General features: G+C 51.3%; 8 protein-coding genes across 8 annotated transcripts; 3 read left to right on the top strand and 5 right to left on the bottom strand.

Moving 5' to 3' along the window:
* Positions 1 to 55: 55 nt before the first annotated feature.
* Positions 56 to 1,036, top strand: BO97DRAFT_372702 (mago nashi family protein). Its single transcript, XM_025692874.1, has 7 exons — positions 56 to 148; positions 203 to 240; positions 295 to 390; positions 450 to 513; positions 573 to 660; positions 725 to 850; positions 915 to 1,036. The coding sequence occupies exons 1-7, from the start codon at positions 111 to 113 to the stop codon at positions 927 to 929; spliced, it is 465 nt and encodes a 154-aa protein (XP_025549646.1). The 5' UTR covers positions 56 to 110; the 3' UTR covers positions 930 to 1,036.
* An 808-nt stretch (positions 1,037 to 1,844) lies between these two features.
* On the top strand, positions 1,845 to 3,181 carry BO97DRAFT_127590 (GID4/VID24 family protein). Its single transcript, XM_025690020.1, has 4 exons — positions 1,845 to 2,348; positions 2,404 to 2,554; positions 2,622 to 2,979; positions 3,033 to 3,181. Exons 1-4 carry the CDS (start codon positions 1,935 to 1,937, stop codon positions 3,097 to 3,099), a joined length of 990 nt encoding a protein of 329 aa, XP_025549645.1. The 5' UTR covers positions 1,845 to 1,934; the 3' UTR covers positions 3,100 to 3,181.
* Positions 3,182 to 4,531: 1,350 nt separating this feature from the next.
* Positions 4,532 to 8,815, bottom strand: sskB (putative MAP kinase kinase kinase SskB). Its single transcript, XM_025690019.1, has 2 exons — positions 6,924 to 8,815; positions 4,532 to 6,869 (listed from the first exon to the last, which is right to left on the bottom strand). Exons 1-2 carry the CDS (start codon positions 8,720 to 8,722, stop codon positions 4,571 to 4,573), a joined length of 4,098 nt encoding a protein of 1,365 aa, XP_025549644.1. The 5' UTR covers positions 8,723 to 8,815; the 3' UTR covers positions 4,532 to 4,570.
* Positions 8,816 to 10,437: 1,622 nt separating this feature from the next.
* Positions 10,438 to 12,137, bottom strand: BO97DRAFT_426498 (ammonium permease MEP2; the record flags this gene model as incomplete). Its single annotated transcript, XM_025697131.1, has 6 exons — positions 10,438 to 10,560; positions 10,616 to 10,847; positions 10,901 to 11,575; positions 11,629 to 11,883; positions 11,938 to 12,002; positions 12,051 to 12,137. 6 exons carry the CDS (start codon positions 12,135 to 12,137, stop codon positions 10,438 to 10,440), a joined length of 1,437 nt encoding a protein of 478 aa, XP_025549643.1.
* Positions 12,138 to 13,886: 1,749 nt separating this feature from the next.
* Positions 13,887 to 15,052, bottom strand: BO97DRAFT_127554 (PLP-dependent transferase). The gene has a single exon (XM_025690018.1). The coding sequence runs from the start codon at positions 14,744 to 14,746 to the stop codon at positions 14,087 to 14,089; it is 660 nt and encodes a 219-aa protein (XP_025549642.1). The 5' UTR covers positions 14,747 to 15,052; the 3' UTR covers positions 13,887 to 14,086.
* A 935-nt stretch (positions 15,053 to 15,987) lies between these two features.
* BO97DRAFT_127518 (tubulin beta chain) lies at positions 15,988 to 18,156 on the bottom strand. Its single transcript, XM_025690017.1, has 8 exons — positions 17,995 to 18,156; positions 17,835 to 17,858; positions 17,727 to 17,752; positions 17,570 to 17,611; positions 17,441 to 17,495; positions 16,922 to 17,377; positions 16,520 to 16,854; positions 15,988 to 16,467 (listed from the first exon to the last, which is right to left on the bottom strand). Exons 1-8 carry the CDS (start codon positions 18,004 to 18,006, stop codon positions 16,107 to 16,109), a joined length of 1,311 nt encoding a protein of 436 aa, XP_025549641.1. The 5' UTR covers positions 18,007 to 18,156; the 3' UTR covers positions 15,988 to 16,106.
* Positions 18,157 to 18,677: 521 nt separating this feature from the next.
* On the bottom strand, positions 18,678 to 20,710 carry BO97DRAFT_394277 (U2 snRNP complex subunit CUS2). Its single transcript, XM_025693969.1, has 6 exons — positions 20,370 to 20,710; positions 19,974 to 20,096; positions 19,464 to 19,861; positions 19,301 to 19,409; positions 19,089 to 19,244; positions 18,678 to 19,017 (listed from the first exon to the last, which is right to left on the bottom strand). Exons 1-6 carry the CDS (start codon positions 20,556 to 20,558, stop codon positions 18,808 to 18,810), a joined length of 1,185 nt encoding a protein of 394 aa, XP_025549640.1. The 5' UTR covers positions 20,559 to 20,710; the 3' UTR covers positions 18,678 to 18,807.
* Positions 20,711 to 21,450: 740 nt separating this feature from the next.
* BO97DRAFT_444683 (aldo/keto reductase family protein) lies at positions 21,451 to 22,624 on the top strand (the record flags this gene model as incomplete). The annotated part of the gene is made up of 2 exons (XM_025698483.1): positions 21,451 to 21,846; positions 21,950 to 22,624. The coding sequence occupies exons 1-2, from the start codon at positions 21,547 to 21,549 to the stop codon at positions 22,622 to 22,624; spliced, it is 975 nt and encodes a 324-aa protein (XP_025549639.1). The 5' UTR covers positions 21,451 to 21,546.
* Between the last annotated feature and the right edge of the window lie 91 nt (positions 22,625 to 22,715).

Genomic DNA, 22,715 nt, shown 5'->3' with positions numbered 1-22,715 from the left:
TGGAATCACCGACAAACCAGGAACGCGCCCGTCAATTTCACCTGCTGCGAGCTTTCTCGACAGTATCTCTAGATCGGCCACCACGTTACAGGTCAAAGCAGACGGACAAGATGTCAGGCCAAGGCGAAACCTTCTATCTCCGCTATTAGTAAGGCAGGCCTGTATGGAGCCCAGGTTTCCTCAGCTGCTGACAGTCTTGCAGCTCGGGTCACTCTGGGCGGTTCGGACATGAGTTCCTAGGTTGGTATCCTCTGAGCAGCGCATTTTCAGAGCCTGGTGTTAACCCTCTCCTAGAATTCGACTTCCGCACCCTCGGCGATGGCCGTAGTGCCGCCGTACGATATGCCAACAATTCCAACTACCGCAATGATTCCCTCATCCGCAAAGAAAGTATGTGCCCAACACCGTTCGATGTTCGTGGTTTACAAGAGCTGATACAAGGTTTATAGTGTGCGTCAGTGCGGCAATGATCCAGGAGGTCAAGCGCATCATCAAGGAGAGTGAGATCATGAAGTGAGTCCTAATCTGACGCCTTGGGTGCTGCATGATATGTGTATACTCATATGACCTAGGGAGGACGACTCCAAGTGGCCTCAGAAGAACAAGGATGGACGTCAGGAGTTGGAAATCCGGTTGGGCAACGAACATATCTCCTTCGAGGTGCGCTTTCTAGATCGCGACGGTTGGCTGGTTATGATCCGCAAATCCTAATAGATTGACACAGACCGCGAAAATCGGCTCCTTAGTGGACGTGACCGAATCCGCCGACCCGGAAGGACTCCGCGTCTTCTACTACCTGGTGCAAGATCTGAAGGCACTCATCTTCTCTCTAATCTCTCTTCATTTCAAGGTAAGCTGAAACCTCCACATGCGCGCTTATCAAGCACCTGTCTAAATCGAAGTGCCTCGTCCAGATCAAGCCCATTTAAATCCACACGCGATGGTGAGACGGAGCAGGACACATGTTGGGATAGGCGTTTCTTTATGCTTGGTTTAAGACTTTCCAAAATGATAGCGAATGTACCTGAATCTTTGATTGGGACATAGTAACGAGTAGTAAGTAGATGATACGACTGGCAACGCCCAAGGCAGGCTTGGCGACTGCAGATGGAAATGACGCAATGCAGGGTTTCAGTAGAGCCAACGTAGCAAGCACAATGACTATTACCTCAATAATGCCCAACTTACTGTGCGCAGGGAGGAATGAGAAGAAAATTGAGAACTGTATGGAGGAAGGGAGGGAGGGAGGGAGAATCAGGACGGGGACATCTGGGGAGAGGAAAGTGGATAAAGAGCGATCAGACCAAATCCGATCATATTGATCGATATCATATCTTCACCCTCTACCCTTCCTTCTCTCTCCCTCCCTCAGCTCTTTCTTCTCTCCCCCCTTTTTATTTCTTATCGCAAACCAAGCCACGCGCAAGACCACCTCCGATTAACCGCCCGAGGCGCCGCCGATTGCCCCCGTTCGCCTCCCCCGCGCTCGCATGATCATTCAAAGGTTGGCCTATCCTTTTTGGGTAATGTTTTGTCTGCAACTCAAATCAATCAATCAATCATCAACTATTCCGTACTAACTACACTTACCCTTCTACCTATTCATCCATCCACACTCCCCTCCCCCATCTTCTGTTTCTCCTTCTTCCACTCCTCCATTCACTCGCCTCCCACTCCCCCCTCCCCCTTCAATACCCCAATCTTACATTTTCTGCACCTATTTCTCGGTCCCCCTTCCGATTCCTTCGATTAATTCCCCTTTCACCTTAGTTCCCTTCCCTCCCCCCCCGCGGGAACTAACGCTCTGGTCGTGAACTGCATGCTTGCTTTTGTTACCTGCTAGACTCCCTCTCTGCGCCTGCCTATACTCCCGCGCACTTTTCCAAATAGAGTGAATCAGCTTCCGATGTCATTCATTTCTTAATTCGCCTCCAATGCCGACCCCGAGTGACATTACATCCAGTGTGAATGCTTCGTCAGTCCTAGAGGAACTCTCCACTCGTTCCACTTGCCCACCCGAGGTCGAGAGGCCTGCCACTTGGAGAGACGCTCCATTACGCTCCTCCACTCTTCCCGACCGTGATGATTCCGAGACTCCGTCACAGCTCATCCCCGCAGCGCACACTACGCAGAATGCCTTGAGTCCGGCCATCGATGCGACCGCCCCATCAACTGCTGAAGCCTCATCCGGTAGTAGTCCGACGAAGGATGTGGCAAAATCCGAAGATGAGCCTGCCGTGGGGAGGATGAGTCCGGCTGCAGAGCCAGCTTGCTCGCCCAGCCCATCCTCATCGGTCACCTCGCCCTCGACCACTTCGCTGTTGAGCTACGAGTTCTCCAATATCCGGGTATGTCTCCCAGTCACGAGTGGCCTGGTCGCGGGCTTTGGTCTGATTGTGGTAGCTCCTCCCTAACTATACTTCCTCCTTTCTGCGCCCGGGAAGTAAATTTACTGGCACGCAACAATCCGATCGTCAGGTTTACAACGTCGATGTTGAGATCAAGCATGTTGACATGCAAGAATCCTATCTTTGTGGATACCTTCGTATACAAGGTGTGTGGGCTCCAACTGCAATCCCTGGACCATCGGTGGCTGTGACTCACGTATACCCCATCTGCAGGATTGACGGAAGATCATCCTACTCTTACAACGTTTTTTGAGGGCGAAATCATTGGCACGAAGCATACTTTCATGACCAAGAACGAAGCATGGGGCGCTACAGAGAAGACCGATATGCATCATTGGAACCGGTTTCCTGCGTGGCGACCGCTAGCCAAACAGGCGCGGAAACCGGATTTCACGTTCCGCAACTATGCCCAACGTGAACATATCTTCATGCGCTGGAAGGAATACTTCCTGGTTCCCGACCATCGTGTTAGATCTATATCTGGTGCAAGTTTTGAGGGGTTCTACTACATTTGTTTCAACCAAGTAGAGGGCACTGTCGCTGGTATATATTTTCATGCAAAGAGCGAGAGGTGAGTTCTCCCGGAAGGGTTCGAATCGAGCTTGAATACTGATCTGCCCATAGATATCAACAACTGGAGCTCAAGCATGTGGAGGACCATGGCTGTACACCAGCCATGGAATTTCGTTAATTCTCCCGCTTTCCTCAATATTGACCCGGGGTCAACTGGAAAACTCAATTCAGCCAGTCAACTATTCCTCCCTGGCTCTATATTCTATTCTAATTGTTGTTACTTTTCATTTTTCCTCCATCCATACCCCGCCATTTGGCGGCGATGACCTACCTTGTTTGCTATGATGTCTCGAACGACAGAAATGCGGAGCGTTTCACCCTTCCTCGAGTCGTTTGCTGACCGCTTTCTCCTCTCAAGCGGTCACTCGACCCCAATGCCATTGGGGTTTTATGTCACCTTGATGAACACCCACGCACTTCCTGACCGTTTTTCCCCCCCCCTTCGGCCTTTTCATCCCTTTCACTCCGGCGTATAATTGGCTGATATGGTTCCAACTCAATCACCACGTGAAGGCTCATGCTTGTTTCTCCTTCCCCCTCCTGTTAGTTGTGTGTCATCTCGCCTGGCCTTTCATTTTTATAGGGACTATCATGAATTTTGTTTATAACGAGCAGAGCGAATGTCGGGCATGTACTCTCTTATTTCAGTTTATATGGTATCTCTTATCACACCATTTGCCTGGGGTTCCTTTGATCCATCCTATCTCTCATTTCCATCAATCCCGGACTTATTCTTTTTTTCCTCTACAGGGTAGCATTAATTAGCTAGCCTTAGTGGATCGCCAATCAGTCATGGAAACTGTGTTTGACGGGGTGAATCTAAAGGTCGATTCACCCTTTGGTTCCCCGAATATCCATTTCCAGCCTTCCTGGCATAGAGCAGTCAATAGTTGATTGATCTAAATAGACTCTAGGACTACAGCTTATTGTTACCACCTCCATTGTTACAATATCAATAGATCAGATTACCTACTGACTGACCCTATAGACATCCCTCGAAGAATACAAATGAATAGGATGTATGTTGTATCGGAATTCTTCTTTCTCAACGCTGATGCTGCTAGATCACATGATGACAAGAATAAACAAAAGGCTCCTTCGTATGCTTGAGCGTGCTTGGAAAAAAAATACTAATATGACAGAACTATCCCAGAACCAATAACCACCACAAAGAAAAAAAAAGGGCAAAGCCCCTCCCCCTCCCCCAAATACCGAGTTATATCAACAAATTCGACATGTAAGGCAACAAACAAAAGACCAGAATATATATGTGTATATGCCGACGGTGGTACACCCAGCTAAGGATGAAACGGGAAGAAGAAAGGGAGAATTACCATAACCACAAGACCAGTAGTGGGGTGGTAAATTTAGAAATGAATGTATGCAGGGTATCAGATGCAAAAACGGATGAAGCAGAAAATGTGGGTCATTGGATAGCAAAAGGGCGGAGGGTTGGCAATGTTGCGGCGGCTGCTTTTCTTTCCCGAGGAGGCACAAAAGAGAAAAAGTGAATGAATAATTCGAAAGGAAGCGAAAGGGAATAAAATAAAGAAGAAAGCAAACAGTGAGGTAAGGTAGAATTAGGCTCGTCAGCCGTAGGTGGAGTTTTGACGGCTGCCCGAAGTGGAACTGCTGGCGCTGTTCTCGCTGCCGGGCGTGGGGGCGTCGAGGACCACCTGCTGACGGATGGAGACGATCCACTCGTGTTGGAGGAGCTCGGCGGCGGTGGATCGCTTGAGGGGATCGCATTCGAAGCAGCGACGGAGGAAGTCGATGCCCAGGTCGCTGAGCTGGTCGCGGGTTGGCAGCTGTGGTTGGTTGCCTTGGGCGATGTTGTACATGATGGCCCATTCGTTATCCAGGGTCGACCAGGGTCGACGGCCAGTCGCCATCTCGAGAATCACACATCCCAGCGACCAGATGTCGACCGCGCCTTGGCGATGGATGAGCTTCGAGGTGTCGCCCCGGATCACTTCGGGGGACATGTACATCGGAGTGCCGGTCATGGTCTTCTGGTTCTTGCCCCAGTTGTTGTGGGCAACTTGGGAGTCCTTGGGTATAATGGCGTCCTTGTGACCAGTGCTGGCGAAGGCGTCCATTGGGACGACGGTCCTGCCTTGGCGGGCGATGATTTTGGCGGCGCCGAAATCGACATACTTGATGATACCGTTGTGGTCGAGAAGGATATTCTCGGGCTTGATGTCGCGATGAATGATGCCGGCCTGATGCAGGTATGCCAAACCTTCCAGGAGCTGGAGAGCGTAGACCATGATGACAGTCTCGTCCTCGACACGCCCGTGTTCGAGCAAGCTCGCGAGCGAGCCACCAGAGCAGTATTCCATGAAGATGTAAACCTTATCACGGTGAACCTCGATTCCGTGGTATGAGACAATGTTGGGATGGTCGAGGACTTCCAAAACACCCATCTCGTCGCGAATCTGTTGGGCAATCTTAGGAATGAGTTGAGGGTCTTGCAGTCGAATCTCCTTGACAGCCATAAGGTAATTGCTGTCGAGATTGATCGCGGCATAGACGGATCCGAACGTTCCGCCTCCGATGAACTGACCCTGCTGCCACCGGAGAGTGACATTAGTGGCCGAGGAAGAGAGCACGGTAAGAGATCGGTCGGCCTCGTTAGATCCCTCCAAGACCCTTCCAAGAGCCTGACGCTTCGCGTCCTCGTCAACCCGTCTATCTTCAATTTCGATCAAGTGAGCCAGACGCTGCTCCCGCACAAGCTTGGTTGCTTCCTCATCCGTCAAAACACGACCTGCGCCCATCCTTCTCGAGCCGGCGCGCTCCTCCAAGCGCTGCTTCTCTGCCTGAGCCGCACGGGAAGACCGAGCGCCCATGATATCGAAATGAGAGATGAGAAGTGACATACAACCGGCCACTTTCTGTCGTAAACGAGCAAATTGCGCATCATCCATGGAGAGCAGATGTCTACTGGAAGTAATCGCCATGGCGAACTCAAGGGCCGACACAGCCCACTTGAAGGTCTTCCGATCAGCGGCATCACAGTCATCACAGACGAATGACACCCAGTCAAGAGACAAATCCACGAGCCTTGCACTGTTCATTGCGCGTCGGTTGGGGTCGACGTTGGAAGAACGCTTTCCGAACTCCGTGGCGAAAGCATAGCATGCTTGAATCAGATCATGATTCTCGACCCCCTCCTCCTTCAGCTGGTTGCGAATGATTGCAACGCTGTCCATGATAGTCATGGACAACTTGAATGAGATCTTCTTGATCTTGTTGAGTTCCACATTGACACGGCCGAGGTTAGCCCTTTGCTCGATGGCCATGTCGAGATGCATTCCGGTCAAATGCGCCAACTCAGCCCGGGCGTTAGCTAGACGCTGCTGCGTACCCTCAACGACGAGGCGCAGCTTTCCTAGTCGTAAATCCGTAGGATGTTCCATAGTCTCCACCTGCATTTCTTTACCCGCCCAGGCCAATGGCTTCTCCGGACGAACTACGAGTATGTAGGGCGCATGCGGAGAGTCCTTCGACGCATCCTCTTCACGGAAAGATGTGCCCATGATGGCTTGAAGATCCGCGGGCCGACCCCACAGTGCAGGGTGCGCGAAGAGGTAGACGTTCTTCTGGCCCATGGAAGCATGAGTTTTGATGATGAAGTGATCCGAGACGAGGAGCGCCTCCAGGAAGTCGTAGGCAATGTCAGCCGGCAAATTGTATTCTGTTGCATTTTCAAATAGCTGGCGCAGGAACCGAGAGAAACGGTAGAGCTTTCGTTGACGGATCCGAGTCGAGTCAAGAACGCTCTTGTACCGCTTGTCCATGTCAATGGGGTCCTCGTTATGTCGTATCGTTAGTTCGCGCTCGAAATGAATCATCAGGCGTTGTAGAGACTTTGCAGTCAATGCACTATTATTACATTAGCAAGCAAGCAAGCATATCGTAGTCGCATGAAGACCGTACCTATATTGCTCAGCAACCTCAATATCTCCTCCTTCGAGTTGCCGTCCAACTTCATTCGAGAATTCCCAATCTTGTTCCAAGATTTCAGCCTCCTTGAACGTGTTCTTGTTTGCATTCAGCTTCCAATTGAGGAGCCGGAAGTAGTACTTCATGGCATCCAGGACCACCGAGTCAAAATTCTCGTCGATACAAGGAGGCAGGTCCCAGCCTGGCTCAGGTCTGGCGATATCCATATACCGTTGCTTGATGTCCACTGCTACTTTCATCAAGATCTGGAACTGCGAGAGCATCTGATCCACCAGGATTGGAGACTGCTGGGCAGGATCCTTCATGTTCTTAGCATAAGAAAGTCGCATGCGAATGATTTCCTGAATGAGACGCGAGGGGAAATTGATTAGAGTGAGCAATTCTTCGATGTAGGGCGGCAGGTGACGCTTAGCGAACGAGCTGGCGTTTTCGATCAAGGTGTTCTTCGCTTTCTGAATCACTTCGCCGACACCGCTAAGCATGTTATGTTTTCCCTGCAGCATCCTCAACCCATCTTCCTTCATGATCCGATCCAGGAAGGAGGATTCGTCGGAGAGATCACTATTGATCGATTTGGTCCTTGGTTTGCTAAAATCAAGCTCGTCATTTCCCACCCATTTCTGCAGAATAGCGAGCTCGGTGTTGATGAGAATTGTTGTGTTGTGCCAGGCTAGTACGGCATCCCGACTCGAGCGGAACTCCTCCGATGCAATGCGAGGGTGTGCGCTTTCCAACTCCTTGTGGGTGGAATACAAGCTTTCACACCTCTCAATCTGTCCCACAATGTCCTCGACCTGTTGGATGGGAGGCTTTCCGATCTCAGTCTCACCTTTGATCTCGAACTTGATGATTTCCTCGATGATGGGACCCAGCCCATTCCGAGCTTCTTCAATGAGCTTCCGCTGCAGAGCAACACTACGCCCGCACGTCCTTGCCCGGACACCAAGCCATATCGCGTTATTCTGAGCAGACGACCTCTTGGAGTCGGTAGATCCCAGCAGACGTTGCTTTTCCTGCTTGACAACGTCTCCCTTCAAGACAGAAGAAAGCATAGAGTGCCACTCCAGTCTCTCTTGATTTCTCGGATTCTTCAGTTCGTCAAGCGTCGGCAGGTTGTCATCATTGAGGAAAAGTTGGATATCCGGATCATAGGCATCATCCTCAAAGGGGACCTCCGACGAAGGCGAGGGTTCCTCCAGGTCCGAGTCCCCGATCCCGGGGCTCATGTTCTGAGCTTCGTCGAAATGGTTGTACCATGCCTGAGGGTCAGCCCGGATGCGCTGGACGTAAGCCTTCTCCTGCGCACGATACTGGGCATTCGGGTCCCGGCGGGGGGTTCGTTTCGTTGAGGAAGATCGCTGACGGTCATTCTGAAAGCTGATGTACTGGGGCGGGCGGCGCTGAGGGGCGTAGGTGTTGGAGGGCGTTCGAGCGGGGCCGGACGGACGTTGCGACCTCTGGTCACCCGGCAGACCGTCCACGGGCTGTGCTTTGTCGAGAGCAGAGGCGCCAACGCTCGCACCCCGCGGGCGTGAAGGGGTACCCGTGACCCATGGAGGGATACCAGTTGGTAGAGACGGGGTGGGGGAAGTGTTGATGGTCGATGCTGGGGTTGGGATCTGGCTGTCGAAATTCTCGGTGAAGCTGGAGTCCGATCGGAGTGTGTACGGCTGTTGCAGCAGCTCGTCAGATGAACCCGAGCCATCCGAGTCGTGATTGTTCATATCAGAATGCTCCATGATCTGGAAGCCACGATCTTGCTGGGACTCCATCTCGCATGGCCAGTGCTAGAGAGCGGGTTGGAAGGGAAAGCCTCAAGCGGATAGATAGGGGCTGTGGCGGTGCATGCTTCTGCTGCTGGACCTCTCAAAAATCCCGGTCAGACGGCGTGTGCGTCTTGGGCCTTCTGGGGTTGAGTGAAAATGACCACCTAATTTATGGGAGTATGTAGAGATTCAATCACTCGTCGGTCTTCAAGACAACAAAGAGTTCGACCTGAGACTGAAGAAAAATGGCTCGGCCACGTCGGAGAAGCTGTTCGGACGGGAAGATCGAGAGAGCTTCTTTCGCTTCGAAGGCGGAATCGAAGATTGTCCAGCGCCCGTGACTAATCGCAGCACCGCCACACTTGGTAACTGCTCAGGCAGCAACTGTCGGTGCCGTTGAGCGGCTGATTGTGGGACTGAGAGCATCTTCCCCTTGAGTCTTCGGGATATGTATCAAGATCTTCACGAAACCCAAAATCATACCATAAGCGGCGGAGTACTTATGCCACTACGGAAATCCGTCTGCTTTAATCTACTTTGTATGACACCGCATCTTGACTTCTCTTGCTCGTTCCAGCAAATGCCGAACGATCGGCCTGGTGCATGCATGCTTTGCGCACATTTCGATGATCTGCCGTATAGCCTCTCGGAATGGCAAAGCTGCTAACGCAGTCACTTGCCTAGATTGCCATTGGTTGTGAGCCTAGATCACGAACACAGGACAGAACTCAATGCTTTTGAGATCGTCGGACGATCAGTGCTACAAAGGGGAAGCAGACGGTGACAATCACTTCCACAACTATCCAACCTGAAATCGATGATCCGTCCGTGCGCCGCATCTGCTGTGAGAAATTCGTTGTGGTGGCAAGTGCTTGTTACGGAGTGTTGAATTGTGCTTTCCCCGGCGACGATAGCTTATCAATTGGAATTAAAAATTGTTGATCAGTGAGTGGAACCGATCAAGTTTACTTGGCGCTACGGGTGGAGGGGGAAGCTTAAGTGAACCCCGCGCGTATCTACCCCGATCCTGCGAGGCCGTAATCCACTACTATATAGCATAATTCCAACCCTCATCCCATTGATGATTCAAGGTAGTCAGCCCGAAGGCGCTCTGTTGTAGAATGAGTCGTTGCCGGACTACGGCACCAACTTGCTAATGGATGTCGAGTGCCGCAGTTGGATATGTAGGGACTTGGGGCGATGTTCCGGTGTTGGATACGATGATCGAGCGTTCACAAAGGCCGTGGCGAAACTTGTTGAGGAAGCAGCGACAGGAGCTTGAGGAACCGTTTCCCCCTGCCAACTTTTGACCACGAAACTCTAAAATTAAACCAAATAAGAAGAAGAACTCGAACGAGATTCACAAGTAAACTTCCCAAAACCTGCTCACGCTCGGACCCTCGATCTGCGGTAAAGAGTTGGGCCACGAGTCACTCGTAGAAGAGTACAGCCTTAGTTGAACAACATTTCCAGATTCAATCCAGAGGAGTCACATTAAATCAGGGAGCTGGATATACATTAAACCTGGCTGGGGAATAGAACAAAGGGAAAAAAGTATACACATATGTATAATAAAGCAGGGGATATCAAGACGGTAAACCAGGAGATATAGCAACACGGGATATAGTCGCGAATCAACAAAAAAGACCTAACGAAGCATCGCTGCAGCTACCTCATTCCACCGACGAATGAGGGACAGAAAAGAAGGCTGATGTCGGCATTCAGGCCTTCGTTTCTACCGACTCCTCATTGCCAGCCGGTGTGATACTGCGCTTGGAGGAGCTTTCGGCGTGTTCCGGGCTGGTACCGGTGATAATATCGCGGGTGATTTCGACATAATCATACTGTTTCGGGAGTTAGACTTTGCTCAGCGTTAACCTGGGGATGCATGGAACATACAGCAAATTCACCAATCTCGGCGTCATCAGTGCCCAGAATCTCATCCTCCTCAGAGATGCGCAGGTGAAGACCAGGGATCAAGTTGATCAGGAAGAGGATTATGCAGCTGCCGAAGAAAGAGTAGGCCATGCCTGAGACAGAGTCGGCAAGCTGGTAGCCCAGCTGGACGTAGTTGTGGTTAATCCATCCACCATCAATGACGGTGGAGCCATCGAGGTGAGCAATGTAGTCACTGGTTAGAAGTTAGTACATGTGTTTACGTGGAGACCAGGGGAGAAGACATACGCTGCGAAGATACCAGTCAAGAGATTACCAACGAGACCGCCGATACCGTGAACGGCGAAGATATCAAGAGCATCATCGATGCGAATCACATATTTCAGCTTGGTGGCATAGTTGCAGGCGACAGCGCCGACCACTCCGAAGATGAAAGCCGCCCAAGGCGTGACGAATCCAGAGCCTGGCGTGATGGCAACCAAACCCGCAATTGCACCGGAGCAGAAACCCACCATGGACCATTTTCTCTCAAGTCGGTAATCTAGGATGCACCAGGTGACACCGCCGACAGATGCAGCCAGGTTTGTGACAACAGCCGCCATCACAGCGCGCAGGTTGGCAGCCAACGCGGAACCTGCATTGAAACCAAACCATCCAACCCAGAGAAACACAGTGCCGATGACCACGTGGGTGACATTATGAGGCCGGTAGTTGAGCTCGTGAGTGCCATGACCACGGCGCTTTCCAAGCATGAGAGAGTAGGCAAGAGCGGCAGACCCAGATGCGATGTGAACTGGGGTACCACCGGCGAAATCGAGACCTCCTAGTTTGAAGACCCAACCAGACGAGTTCCACGTCCAGCAAGCAAGCGGATCGTAGATGACGGTGGTCCAAATAAAGCTGAAGACCATGCAAGGAAGCATACGACCGCGCTCAGCGACGGCACCGACAGTAAGGGCCATCCTAGTGTCATCATGTCAGACTTTATCAGAGAGTCGGGGCGAATATTCACTCACGTAATAGCAGCGAACATGCCCTGGAAGACGGCAAACAAAAGGTCCGGCACTTTAGTGCTGCCAACAGAAGGAGCTCCCAAAACGCCCTTCATACCAAAGTTCTGCAAATCCCCAATGTAACTTCCAGCAGTGTGGGAGAAGGCCAGCGAATAACCCCAGAAAAACCATTGAAATGATACCACCCCGACCGACATTATCGACAGCCATATAAGCGACAAGGCCGACTTGCGTCGAGCGAGACCGGAATAGAAAAACCTGGTACGGTTAGTTCTAGACTCGTTATCTAGAGGGTTGAGAATGGTCTCTTACCCGACACCCGGAATCATCAATAACACCAAAGCCGTGGAAGTGATCACCCAAGCAATATCACCAGACTGAAGAGGATTAGCAATAGCTGGATGTTATCTTTTGATAATACTTACACTGTAATAGATGTTAAGGTCTTCCGTTAGGGAATCACCCCCCGTCCCATCAGTCGAGCCATTGTAGGCAACTGGATATGCCGACATCGCAAATCCCACACACTACACAGGAGTTGTTGTCGCCTCAGATCAATCAGAGAAGCTGCAGCGTATCTACCTCAGCCTGGCAAGAGCTTGAAGTGTTATCCGATATCCAATCGGTGTCCAAGTGCAGGGGCCGAGACAATCGAATTCAATGGACGGGCACGTAGTAGACGACGGCAAGTAAGAACGTAGGGAGGTCCGGACACCGGTCGATGGATAAGAGATTATGAATTATAGGGGAACGGCGTGCCTGATCAATAATCGACAGAAACTATATCAAATAAAATTAAGGGAAAAAAGAGAAGTCAAGTCAGGGGGGACGCAGGAGTGATAAATAGTGCTGGTGATAGTCGGCAGCCGGAGATAGTACCAGTCAGATGAAAAGAGCACCATCGTCGTTTCACCTGCTTCAAACCTTAGAAGGGCTCCACTCCATTGCTCCTCCTCCTTGGTCATGATTTTAGCTCGCTTTCAATACGACGCCATATCTACTGATAGATATCGCAGGCTGACCATGGCGGCGGACTAAGGCAGGTGGAGCTCCCGGAGGCATCAAACTGGAGAACCGGTAACATCCATCTGACCTGCAGCGTGGATCGAGTCATTCCAATTTCCGATGTGTCGAGAACGTGGACGAGACGTGTTGGATGAAGACGTCCACGACATTGGCTTGCCCATCCCGTGCCTGGACGCCCAAACCATCAGCCATGGCTGGTGGCTGCATAGGGTTTTGAAGCCGGGAGCGGCAAATAAACCGCTGCTCGATAGCAGGCGAGGTATTCTTTGTGATGCAGGAGATTAGGGGTTTCATTGACAGATGCGAGTCAATAATGCGAATAAGCGGGGGTTTGGATAAGGAGAGAGAAAGAAGTCTATTCAGCCTTGGTTGAATCCTTCGGGTTCAGGCAGCATTGGGACTGGCTGGAGATAGCCATCCTGGTGTGTTATCTGTCGTGATTTTGAATTAGTAGTAGGAGAGTTTCCTTATCTTTCCCCCAGATACAGTCACTTCTCGAAGCTCCATCAGCGCAGCAGCCGCCACGAGGCATTGGCAAACCGTGCAGATGGGTCTTGCAGTGGAGTTCTTTGATATCTCCACTGAAGCAGTTCAATTGGACCTGCCTCTTCATTGAGAAGTTCAGTTCATTGTTGGAAGATTGTGAAGTTTGTGAGATTTGTTGAAGGGCGATGAATTAATTGGAACTTCAAGGTTCGTAGTTCTTCCTTCCCTAAACATCCCGAGTCCGAAAGACCTTATCTTCCGCCGTCTCGGCAACCAATCAACATCGGGTCGGAGGTCTTATCTTTGTTTCTTTTTCCCCGACCTTAATTACATGGAGTAGTTATGGCCGATGATTACGAACGATCAAAACGACGATTTCTTATTACCCCAGGTCATCTCGTCTCGCCCGGAATCGTGCGAGGCTGTGTGGTCAATACTGAATGTCGTTGATTACGCCAAGGCTATAATTACGTCGGCCTTGCCTCCCTTGATCTTATCCATTGAGCCTACTTTGAACAGGAGATGCCCTATCCTTGGCGTGTATAGGTAGGTGGCCCGCTCACAACTATCAACCTCGCGAGGAATTAATTGTTACGCATACTCTGCAGTCCTTAATTCTTGAGACTGCCCGAAAGCGTTGCCACGCTATATCATGAGGTGATAATAATCATGCAGCCTTGGAGTCACGACCACAAGTCTGCAATCACACTGTCCTTGTGTGACCTCCGTTTGTGAAACTGGAAACATGAAACACAATCAAGAATTACATTACTAACGATTATTATACTTAGGAGGATATACTGATCTCTATTGTTTATCACCGTTTTTGTCATCTGCTGAGTCGCGAATGCCCCAGTCCATCCAGGGAGACATCGTGATATTCAAGTCAAAAGAGAATCGACCCCTTCAGCCGCTTCCAAGGCAATCACAAACCGTGCCTTCAGTTCTTCTACATCCTCGACTCCAACGCTAACGCGCAGCAAATCTGCCGGCACTCCAAGCGCCGCCACCCAATCCAGCTCCCAAGATTGTGCGAGAAGCACATATATAGGGCGAAGTCAAGGGGAAGCTGGCCCCGAGACTCGGGTCTTTCGCAGTCTCGATCCGATCGAAAAAATGGTATCGCATGCTCCTTCTGCTGAAATGTAAACAAGAGCAAGCCCCCATACCCGCCAGTGGGGGCTGCAGTGACCATCATCCGCCTTGTCGGACTATACTTGCGGTAGTAGACTTCCTTGACCAGCGGATGAGCTCGCAGAATCTCGCAGATGACTTTGACGTTTTCATTGATTCTTTGGATCTGCACCACAAAATTCCGGCTGTTGCGCCCCATGAACATGACGTCCCTAGCCCGATGATTGTCCTCGTGACTCGCGTCGAAAGCACGTTTCAAGCCCTGATAGTGCCGACCTTCTGGATTCAGGATCGCGCCGCCGCCCATTACATTACATTCGCCCGAGAAGATTTTGGTAAGATTGCTGATTACTACATCGGCAAAGGGGAGGAAGTAAAACTTGACAGCGTGGGCGATCGTCTCGTCCACTACCATGCTGAAATCATAGGTGTCGGCCAGCTTGCGAGTGCGCTTGAGGTCAGGGCAAGCCAGCATCGAATTCCCGGGATATTCGAAGAAGAGAGCCAGATACCGTCCGCCGGCCTGCAGATGAACTTCCAGGTCATCCAGGTTTCCTAAGACAGTGGCGCTCACAGCTCTATACGTCTTGAAACCTCTTTCCTCTACATTATGCCCGCACAAAGCAGGGCACTTGCTTTTCAACAAGTAAATCAAGCATATGATGCGGCGTTGTTTTGCCCTCCGCTGCTATTCCCGATCAGCAGGAATATGGCTATAGCCCACAGGAGAGATTAGTACGTACAGAATGGGGTGCTCCAGCGAAGAGCTCACACCTCACCGTGGTGCTAGAGTCTAGAACCCCATCTTGGGCGTAGTTAAGACGAGCTCCTAAGTACAAATCGTAGAACAATGTAATTGTTACAGTCCCGGCGAGGCAACGGTCACCGTGCGACAGAGTGCCAAGAGTTTCTCCAGTTGAAGGCGTTTTCCAAACACTCTTCTGTGGTACTCCAGTCTAAACAGCACACACTTTTCCATTTTCCTTAGTGACTGGATACGTGCTTTATCAGTGTCATGATCCACCCGGCCAGAATATTCTTGGACGGCAAATAAGGGTATTGTTGTAATTAAGTCTGTTCGCGCTGGTCCCAATACAAAGATTCAGTTTCTGTGGCCGTAGGAGCAGTAAGATGAGGAAATGCGACACCTGGTGCCGCCATGCCGTTGACCCCAATGATTGTTCTGATTAGCGGTTCGCGTTGTCACTCAATTCAACTCAATTCAATGAACATGGGGATGTACGGAGTAGTTGTAGCGGAGTAGCTTGACTGGTGGTAAGCGCAGGGAGAACGCATTCTCTGCAAAGGGCGGTCGGCGCTGGTCACGGTAGTTGCAAGGTTGCACTGCAGCAGGGCAAATGCCGATACCGTCTGTACTTGCATCGAAGTCATTAGTAGCAGTAGCCACTGGGCAGGGCCGTCGCGTTAGTAACGGCCTGACCAATCGCTTGGTGACAGCAACACTAGTAGGCAGGCTTGTTTCGAACACTGTCTGTCTGAGCTCACTTGCTACTGAATCCCAAACAACAAACTATAAGATTGCTTTCAACTATGTGCGATGGATTTTGATAGTTTCAGGCTTCCATTGGCCTAAGTAATTAAAAACAGGAAGGGGTAAAATAAAGAGCGCTCAAACGAAATAATTCACCGACGATGACCGGTTCAGCGGATCAACGTCCTTTGAGAATATACACTTATCAAGGGTATTAAAGAGCGCGTCCCGATTTGTGTCATACTCGACAGCCAAAAGTTTACTCCTCACCCTCAAGGATCTCCTCCTCGGGGCTGTGACAAAGTTAGCGCAGTTAGACGGAATTCGACGGTCGAGAAACTTACTACTCTTCCTCGCCCTCGGAAATAGAGGCGTCCTGGTATTGCTGGTATTCGGAGACGAGATCGTTCATGTTGCTTTCAGCCTCAGTGAATTCCATCTCGTCCATGCCCTCGCCAGTGTACCAGTGCAAGAAAGCCTTGCGACGGAACATAGCAGTGAACTGATCACCGACACGCTTGAAGAGCTCCTGGATAGAAGTAGAGTTACCGATGAAGGTGGAGGACATCTTGAGACCACGAGGAGGAATAGAGCAAAGAGCAGTCTGGATGTTGTTGGGAATCCACTCGACGAAGTAGGTCTGGTTCTTGCTCTGGATGTTGCGCATCTGATCCTCAACCTCTTTCATGGAGACACGTCCACGGCTAAGTTCAGTCAGTACCAAGATTATCACATCACGGAATCGAGGCAACATACAAGATGGCGGAGCAGGTGAGGTAACGTCCGTTACGGAAGTCAGAAGCAGCCATCATGTTCTTGGGATCGAACATCTGCTGGGTCAACTCGGGAACGGAGACAGCGCGGAAAGAGTGAGCGCCACGGCTGGTCAGAGGAGCGAAGCCGACCATAAAGAAGTGCAGACGAGGGAAAGGAACCATGTTGACAGCCAGCTTGCGGAGGTCGGAGTTGAGCTGACCGGGGAAACGAAGGCAGGTGGTCACGCCGGACATGACGGCAGAGACCAGGTGGTTAAGGTCACCGTAGGAGGGGTTGGAGAGCTTGAGCGTGCGCATGCAGATGTCGTACAAAGCCTATAGCGGCCACCCGGTTAGTTCATTGCGCGATACTCCCGACAGGACCATCTCCTCTAGAACATACCTCGTTATCGATACAGAAAGTCTCGTCGGAGTGTTCAACGAGCTGGTGGACGGAGAGCGTAGCGTTGTAAGGCTCAACAACGGTGTCGGAGACCTTCGGAGAGGGAACAACGGAGAAGGTAGCCATCATACGGTCGGGGAATTCCTCACGGATCTTGGAGATCAAGAGAGTACCCATACCGGCACCAGTACCACCACCGAGGGAGTGGGTGATCTGGAAACCCTGGAGGCAATCACAGCCCTCAGCCTCGCGACGGACAACATCAACAACCTGGTCGACAAGCTCGGCACCCTCAGTGTAGTGACCCTTGGCCCAGTTGTTACCAGCACCGGACTGACCGAAGACGAAGTTGTCGGGGCGGAAAAGCTGGCCGAAAGGACCGGCACGGACGGCGTCCATGGTACCGGGCTCGAGATCGACGAGGACGGCACGAGGAACATACTTGTTGCCGCTAGCCTGGTGAAGGAGTCAGGAGCTGCTGCGGGAAGCCGGAGACATAAAGACTCGATCGAAACGAACCTCGTTGAAGTAGACGTTCATGCGCTCCAGCTGGAGATCGGAGGAGCCATTGTAACTGTCCTTGGGTTAGGATTCTTCACCCTTTTCCGTGTATCTGTTTGACCCGCGGCCTGGAAAGTCGGTACTTACACACCGGAGCCATCAAGGCCGTGCTCGCCAGAGATAGTCTGCCTGAAACATTATTAGCTCAATTGAACACACAGAGAAGCTTTGACAGAACAGTCTGAACTCTTTGACAGAGTCTTAGGAACATGTCATGCCTCCGCTCACTCCAGCTGAGACGTACCAGAAAGCGGCACCAATTTGGTTACCCTGTCACCAGCACCATGTTTTAGTCCACTGCATCCATATACCCAAACACGAAGCTGTCATATGCCGACACGGTTTCACTTACACACTGACCAGTCTGAAGGTGAACCTGTAGTTTGTAGAAAAAAATAAGGTTAGCCACATGTTGTCGGTTGGAGATCCAGCGGGGGCCTATCAGGAGAGAGTGAAGTCAAGACGACGACGCGTCTTTCCCGTGGAGGACAACAAAGGGAGGGACCACCTACAATCTCGCGCATTGTGAAAGGTAGCTGAGGGTCTTGAGTGAGAGAAAAACTGAGTTGATAGAGGTCGGAGTAGGAAATGGAGGAATGTAGGGGTTCGGTGGAAGAGACTGGGGAAGACAGTCGATGAGGAGGGATGAAGGGAGAAAACGAGGAATTGGGTTAGATTGGGAAGTTTGGGTAGAGAAGGAGAGCGGTGAAGGGGGGAGGGAGGGGGGGTGGAGGGGGAAAGAGGGCCCCAACTTAGTACCTGGGTTAGTGCTAGTAACAGTGACAGTTTTAGTGGTGCACCGTGGACTCCAGCTTGGTAGTGGAGATGTACCGGATCATTCATAACATAACAAAAAAATGTCAACACAAACCGTGGCTTGATTGTTTTTTCCCGGGACTGAAAGTGAATAATAGGGGGCTAAGGACTCGGCCCGATCGGGTTTGGCGCGTTCATTGGCCGCCAGGGGATTCGCTGGAAGCCAAGATCAGTGCCTCAAAAGTCAGGAACCAAAACATTCGGCAACCAACAACGCGAACCAGACTTTCCCCTATTGATATCCCCCCTTCTCTACCTAGGCATCCCCAGCTTGATCGCATGATGGCGAGGATGTTGTTATGAACACTGCCCGTTCTTTATGTTTCCCCGTGGCTTGAGGTCATAATTTCTTTTTCTTTACTATAGTACACATGTGTTTCATTACGTCTTGATGATTACGGGCATCAAGCCCTCCCTACCCTGCGGCCCCCCAGTTGTTCTGAGCAAATTGCCGCTGTTGATGCAGATCTACTTGTTATACCTAAAAACCCCTCATCACCGCAGCGACCTCACTTAGCAGTATTTTCCACTGTGTGAGAGCTTTCCAACCATGTGCCAAACTCATCCAGGCGCTGCTCTTCCTCATCCTCTGCGTCAAACCCTTTCTCGGCCATGTCTTCGAGCGCTGCTCGCTTCTCATTGGTCTTTTTAAACTTCTCACTCCCGTCAGAAATGTAAGCCTCCACTCGCGTGCCAGCAAAATAGCGCCCGTCCATCATCTAGACGACATGAATTGTTAGCAAGTAACACTGCAGGGGGTGCAATCGCGTCTTCTCCCTGAACCACCCACCTTGACACAGTTCCGGGCAGCTTCCGGGTCCTGGAAGCGGACGCTCACAACACCCGCCGGCTCCTTATCGTAGAGGACGACGTTCGTAATTTCTCCGAGCTTCGAGCATTCTTCACGAATGTCTTCCTTAATGTCCAGAATAGCGGCCGGGTCCTCCTGTTCCAGCGTGTCAGCTTATTACATAAGATCAAAGCTTGAGGATTAACTCGTACATCTATCTCCTTCAGCGTGAACATGTGTTTCAAGATGACGACCTTCTCGAAGCGGGAGCTTGTATCTGGAAGTGCTGACGGATCGTCGTCGTCCCAATCGGCAAGTTTACTACCGTACGCAGATTAGCATATATGAACCTCGATGCCCTCGGTGTCCCCTCACCTGTTGAGCTTCTGCGTTCGTTGAATGATCTTCCTCTTATCTCTCATGCTCGTTTTCGTCGGTGCCTCTTGCTGACTCTTGAAGGAGAAATCTGCGGCCTGCACGCGCATCGGGCCGTGCGGTCCCGTCACGCCCAGTCTAAAATCCGAATCATCCAGCATCTGAATTGCCAAGTTTACGGACTCCGGTCGGAAGTAGACAACAAGCGCCTCCCCCTTGAAGCTCCCGTCATCATCGTTATACATCTTGATCCGCGGTCGACCGCTGTCAATTTCCTCCGCGATGACGCCGCACTTGGAAAATAGATCTCGGATCTCGTCGAACTTGGCATCGAGAGGGATCGACGTCACGAAGACCGCCGTGTTAACGCGCTGCTTCTTCTGTTTCTGTGCATTGCCCTGCAGTAGTGACCCCAGCTTGCTTTTAGCTTCTGATTTTCATAAATCATAGCCAAGAGGATGGTGGAGACACGGTAAAGGAATCCGGGAAATTAAGGAGGATGGCACTGACCTCTTCGCCATTGCCTTGTTGCTTGCGCTTCTTCTTCAGTTGAGACGCCGTCACCTCTCTATCTTCATCCACCCCTTGGACTTTGTAGGCTTCTTGCTGTTTCTGGAGCAAGTCGTCGTCGACCTGGAAGAGCAACACCCGCCGCCAACCAAGCAAATCAGTTTTCACGAACCAACCAAAGTCCCGTTCACAGAAACAGCCTCAATTCCGTGGTCTGTCTCCAACAGCAACTGCAAGCAAGCCCCATAACCAAAAAAAAAAAAAAAAAAAAAAACTCCGCATCGTATATTGCGAAGGAAGATAATCAAGACAACAGAGGGGAGGGAAAGAGGGACTTCAACAGCTGGCAGATACAAGGAGGGTGTCCACCAAGCCGAAGAGAGAGCGCTCACACACCGTCGGAATCCACCGCTTCAGAACCGTATCGTATTCATATTCCTGTCCGTCGTCGGTTTCGAGGATGAACTTGTCGTCCAATTTCGAGAACGAGATACGCGGGTCGCTGTCAAACTCGGAGGGGTCTTGCGGGAAATTGGCGAATGGCGCCGGGTTCGAGGCGGCGTCGTTCGAGGAAGGTGACGCCATTGCGCTGGTGGGTGTGGGTTGGGCCGGGCGATGCGACCGTCGCTAGGATGTAGCAGCCTATCGACTCAGTAGGTGTAGGTGTAGGTGTAGGTGTAGGTATTGAAAATATTTAAGAACAAAGCAGCAGTTGGATGAGATCACAGGGCCGTCGGCTTTGCGGGGAGATACGGGTTTATGTAATCTTCTTCGAAGCTTCCGTGACGATGAAGCTTTGTTTTGGTTCAAGGCTTGGCTTCGTTTCCACTGCGTCACAACTCACAACACCACAATTCTTCACTACATCAATCCGATCCAACGGTCAACTTGTTAGTTCTACCTGGGTGACTGGCTTGAATTGAACTTGGCAGCTTTGCCAAGTTATTTCTTTGCTATCTAGATTTTGCGGTTTCCGAGATTCGTAGGTGATGACGACAATCACTAGGAGGGGGGTGGACAGTGTTCACATCCGGATCTCGCTAACTGGACAGATTTAGCTTGTCTCCCTCCAAACTACTAGGAATGGTTGTTTGCCTGTGTTGAGTACTTAACTGCTACTAGAATAATGGCTTAGGGCAGCGCATGCGCAGCCAAGTTCTTCAGAAGAGCACTCCAAGCTACCTGGGCTATGATCCCTCCATAATATCGAGACCCACCTACTGACTGAAGGACATTCCCCCAGTCATATATCCATGCACTACAGCCTTTCTTCTCGATAATATAACTAGAGAGCTTCTCCCCTTACAAATTCCCACGATCCTGCAAGCCACGAGCGAACGTGCTAGAGACCTGCGATTTGAAATCAAGAACGTAGTCCCACGCTTACAAATGGCCTTGCGTTTAATAAGCCAGCCCATCTATACATCAGCCCCTATACTAGCCCCGTCATGTATAAAAAGTGAACAGTCCATACACACAATGAACCCTACCTAGAGCCTCAAGCATCATCTGCTCCAACAATTCATTCCTCATCATACTCTTCTTGTCTTAGCAAAGCAACGCGCTTCCCACTATGTCTCCCTCGCACGCAAACATCATCTTCGGCGCCGGCCTCGTCAACGACAGCAGCAACCTCAACACCCCAGCCAAAACCGCCGCAATCCTCCAGATCCTCCACCGTCACAACATTCAGCAGATCGACACAGCCCAGATCTACGGTCGAAGCGAGGAACTCCTCGGCCAAGCCAATGCAGCCGCCGAAGGCTTCGCCTTGGACACCAAGCACGGCGGCGGATTTCGGCCGGGACGCTCGTCACGAGAAGCGGTCATCGCTGATGCAGAGGAGAGTCTGAGGAAACTGAACACCGATTCCGTACGTCTCCTTTCCCCCGTTCTACTCTCTCTGTCACCTATAGCAGTAAACACACATACACCCGACAAGAGGCGAGGGCTAAAACACCAGACACACATCACAGATCAACGTCTTCTATATCCACGCCCCAGACCGCAGCGCCCCGCTCGAGCCGACCCTCGCAGGCATCAACGACCTCTACCAAGCCGGCAAGATCAAGGAGTTCGGGCTCTCGAACTTCACCGCCGCAGAGACGAGAGAGGTGCTTCGCCTCTGCCAGGAGCACGACTACGTGCGCCCGACTGTATACCAGGGCAACTACAACGCCATCTCGCGGCTCGTGGAGACGGACCTTCTCCCCTTGCTGCGGGAGCACCACATTCGGTTCTATGCTTATAGCCCCATCGCCGGCGGGTTCCTCACGAAGACGAGCGAGCAGCTCCGGAATGCGAGCGGGTCGAGCGGACGCTGGGATCCCGGCTCGGGGTTCGGCAAGATCTACCGCGGCCTGTATGTGAACCCGGACATGCTGGCTGTGCTGGATCGCTGGAATGAGGTCGCGGAGCAGGCGGGGATCCCCAAGGCGGAGTTGGCGTATCGGTGGGTGACGTATCATTCTGCGTTGAAGGGGGAGCTCAGAGATGCGATTATTGCGGGAGCGAGTGGTGTTGAGCAGCTGGAGCAGACGTTAGCGGCGCTGGAGAAGGGGCCCCTTGAGGATGAGGTTGTGAGGCGTGTGGAGCAAATCTGGGAGGCTGCGAAGGAGTTTGCGGTGCTGGATAACTTTAATGCGCGGTAGGGAGGCTGCGATGTTGGCTCTATGATTGTTTTAGGGAAAAGAGCATGTTTGTAGACCTGATAGGGATATCTTCAATGTAATTTAATAATAG

Source organism: Aspergillus homomorphus (genome assembly GCF_003184865.1).
Source record: "Aspergillus homomorphus CBS 101889 unplaced genomic scaffold BO97scaffold_29, whole genome shotgun sequence".
Classification (NCBI taxonomy): domain Eukaryota; kingdom Fungi; phylum Ascomycota; class Eurotiomycetes; order Eurotiales; family Aspergillaceae; genus Aspergillus; species Aspergillus homomorphus.
This window is presented reverse-complemented; position numbering and strand designations above follow the sequence as displayed.

Coding starts and splice junctions, on each gene's coding strand:
- sskB (XM_025690019.1), bottom strand. CDS start 8,722: ATGGAGTCCCAGCAAGATCGTGGCTTCCAGATCATGGAGCATTCTGAT. Junction 6,870..6,923: donor GAGGTTGCTGAGCAATATAG/GTACGGTCTTCA, acceptor ATGTAATAATAG/TGCATTGACTGCAAAGTCTC.
- BO97DRAFT_127590 (XM_025690020.1), top strand. CDS start 1,935: ATGCCGACCCCGAGTGACATTACATCCAGTGTGAATGCTTCGTCAGTC. Junction 2,349..2,403: donor ACGAGTTCTCCAATATCCGG/GTATGTCTCCCA, acceptor TGATTGTGGTAG/CTCCTCCCTAACTATACTTC. Junction 2,980..3,032: donor TTTCATGCAAAGAGCGAGAG/GTGAGTTCTCCC, acceptor ATCTGCCCATAG/ATATCAACAACTGGAGCTCA.
- BO97DRAFT_394277 (XM_025693969.1), bottom strand. CDS start 20,558: ATGGCGTCACCTTCCTCGAACGACGCCGCCTCGAACCCGGCGCCATTC. Junction 19,410..19,463: donor CGAACGCAGAAGCTCAACAG/GTGAGGGGACAC, acceptor TGCGTACGGTAG/TAAACTTGCCGATTGGGACG. Junction 19,245..19,300: donor TCACGCTGAAGGAGATAGAT/GTACGAGTTAAT, acceptor ACGCTGGAACAG/GAGGACCCGGCCGCTATTCT.
- BO97DRAFT_127554 (XM_025690018.1), bottom strand. CDS start 14,746: ATGCTGGCTTGCCCTGACCTCAAGCGCACTCGCAAGCTGGCCGACACC.
- BO97DRAFT_127518 (XM_025690017.1), bottom strand. Junction 17,753..17,834: donor ACCTTCAGACTGGTCAGTGT/GTAAGTGAAACC, acceptor TGCTGGTGACAG/GGTAACCAAATTGGTGCCGC. Junction 17,378..17,440: donor TGAACGTCTACTTCAACGAG/GTTCGTTTCGAT, acceptor CTCCTTCACCAG/GCTAGCGGCAACAAGTATGT.
- BO97DRAFT_372702 (XM_025692874.1), top strand. CDS start 111: ATGTCAGGCCAAGGCGAAACCTTCTATCTCCGCTATTA. Junction 149..202: donor ACCTTCTATCTCCGCTATTA/GTAAGGCAGGCC, acceptor ACAGTCTTGCAG/CTCGGGTCACTCTGGGCGGT. Junction 514..572: donor AAGGAGAGTGAGATCATGAA/GTGAGTCCTAAT, acceptor CATATGACCTAG/GGAGGACGACTCCAAGTGGC.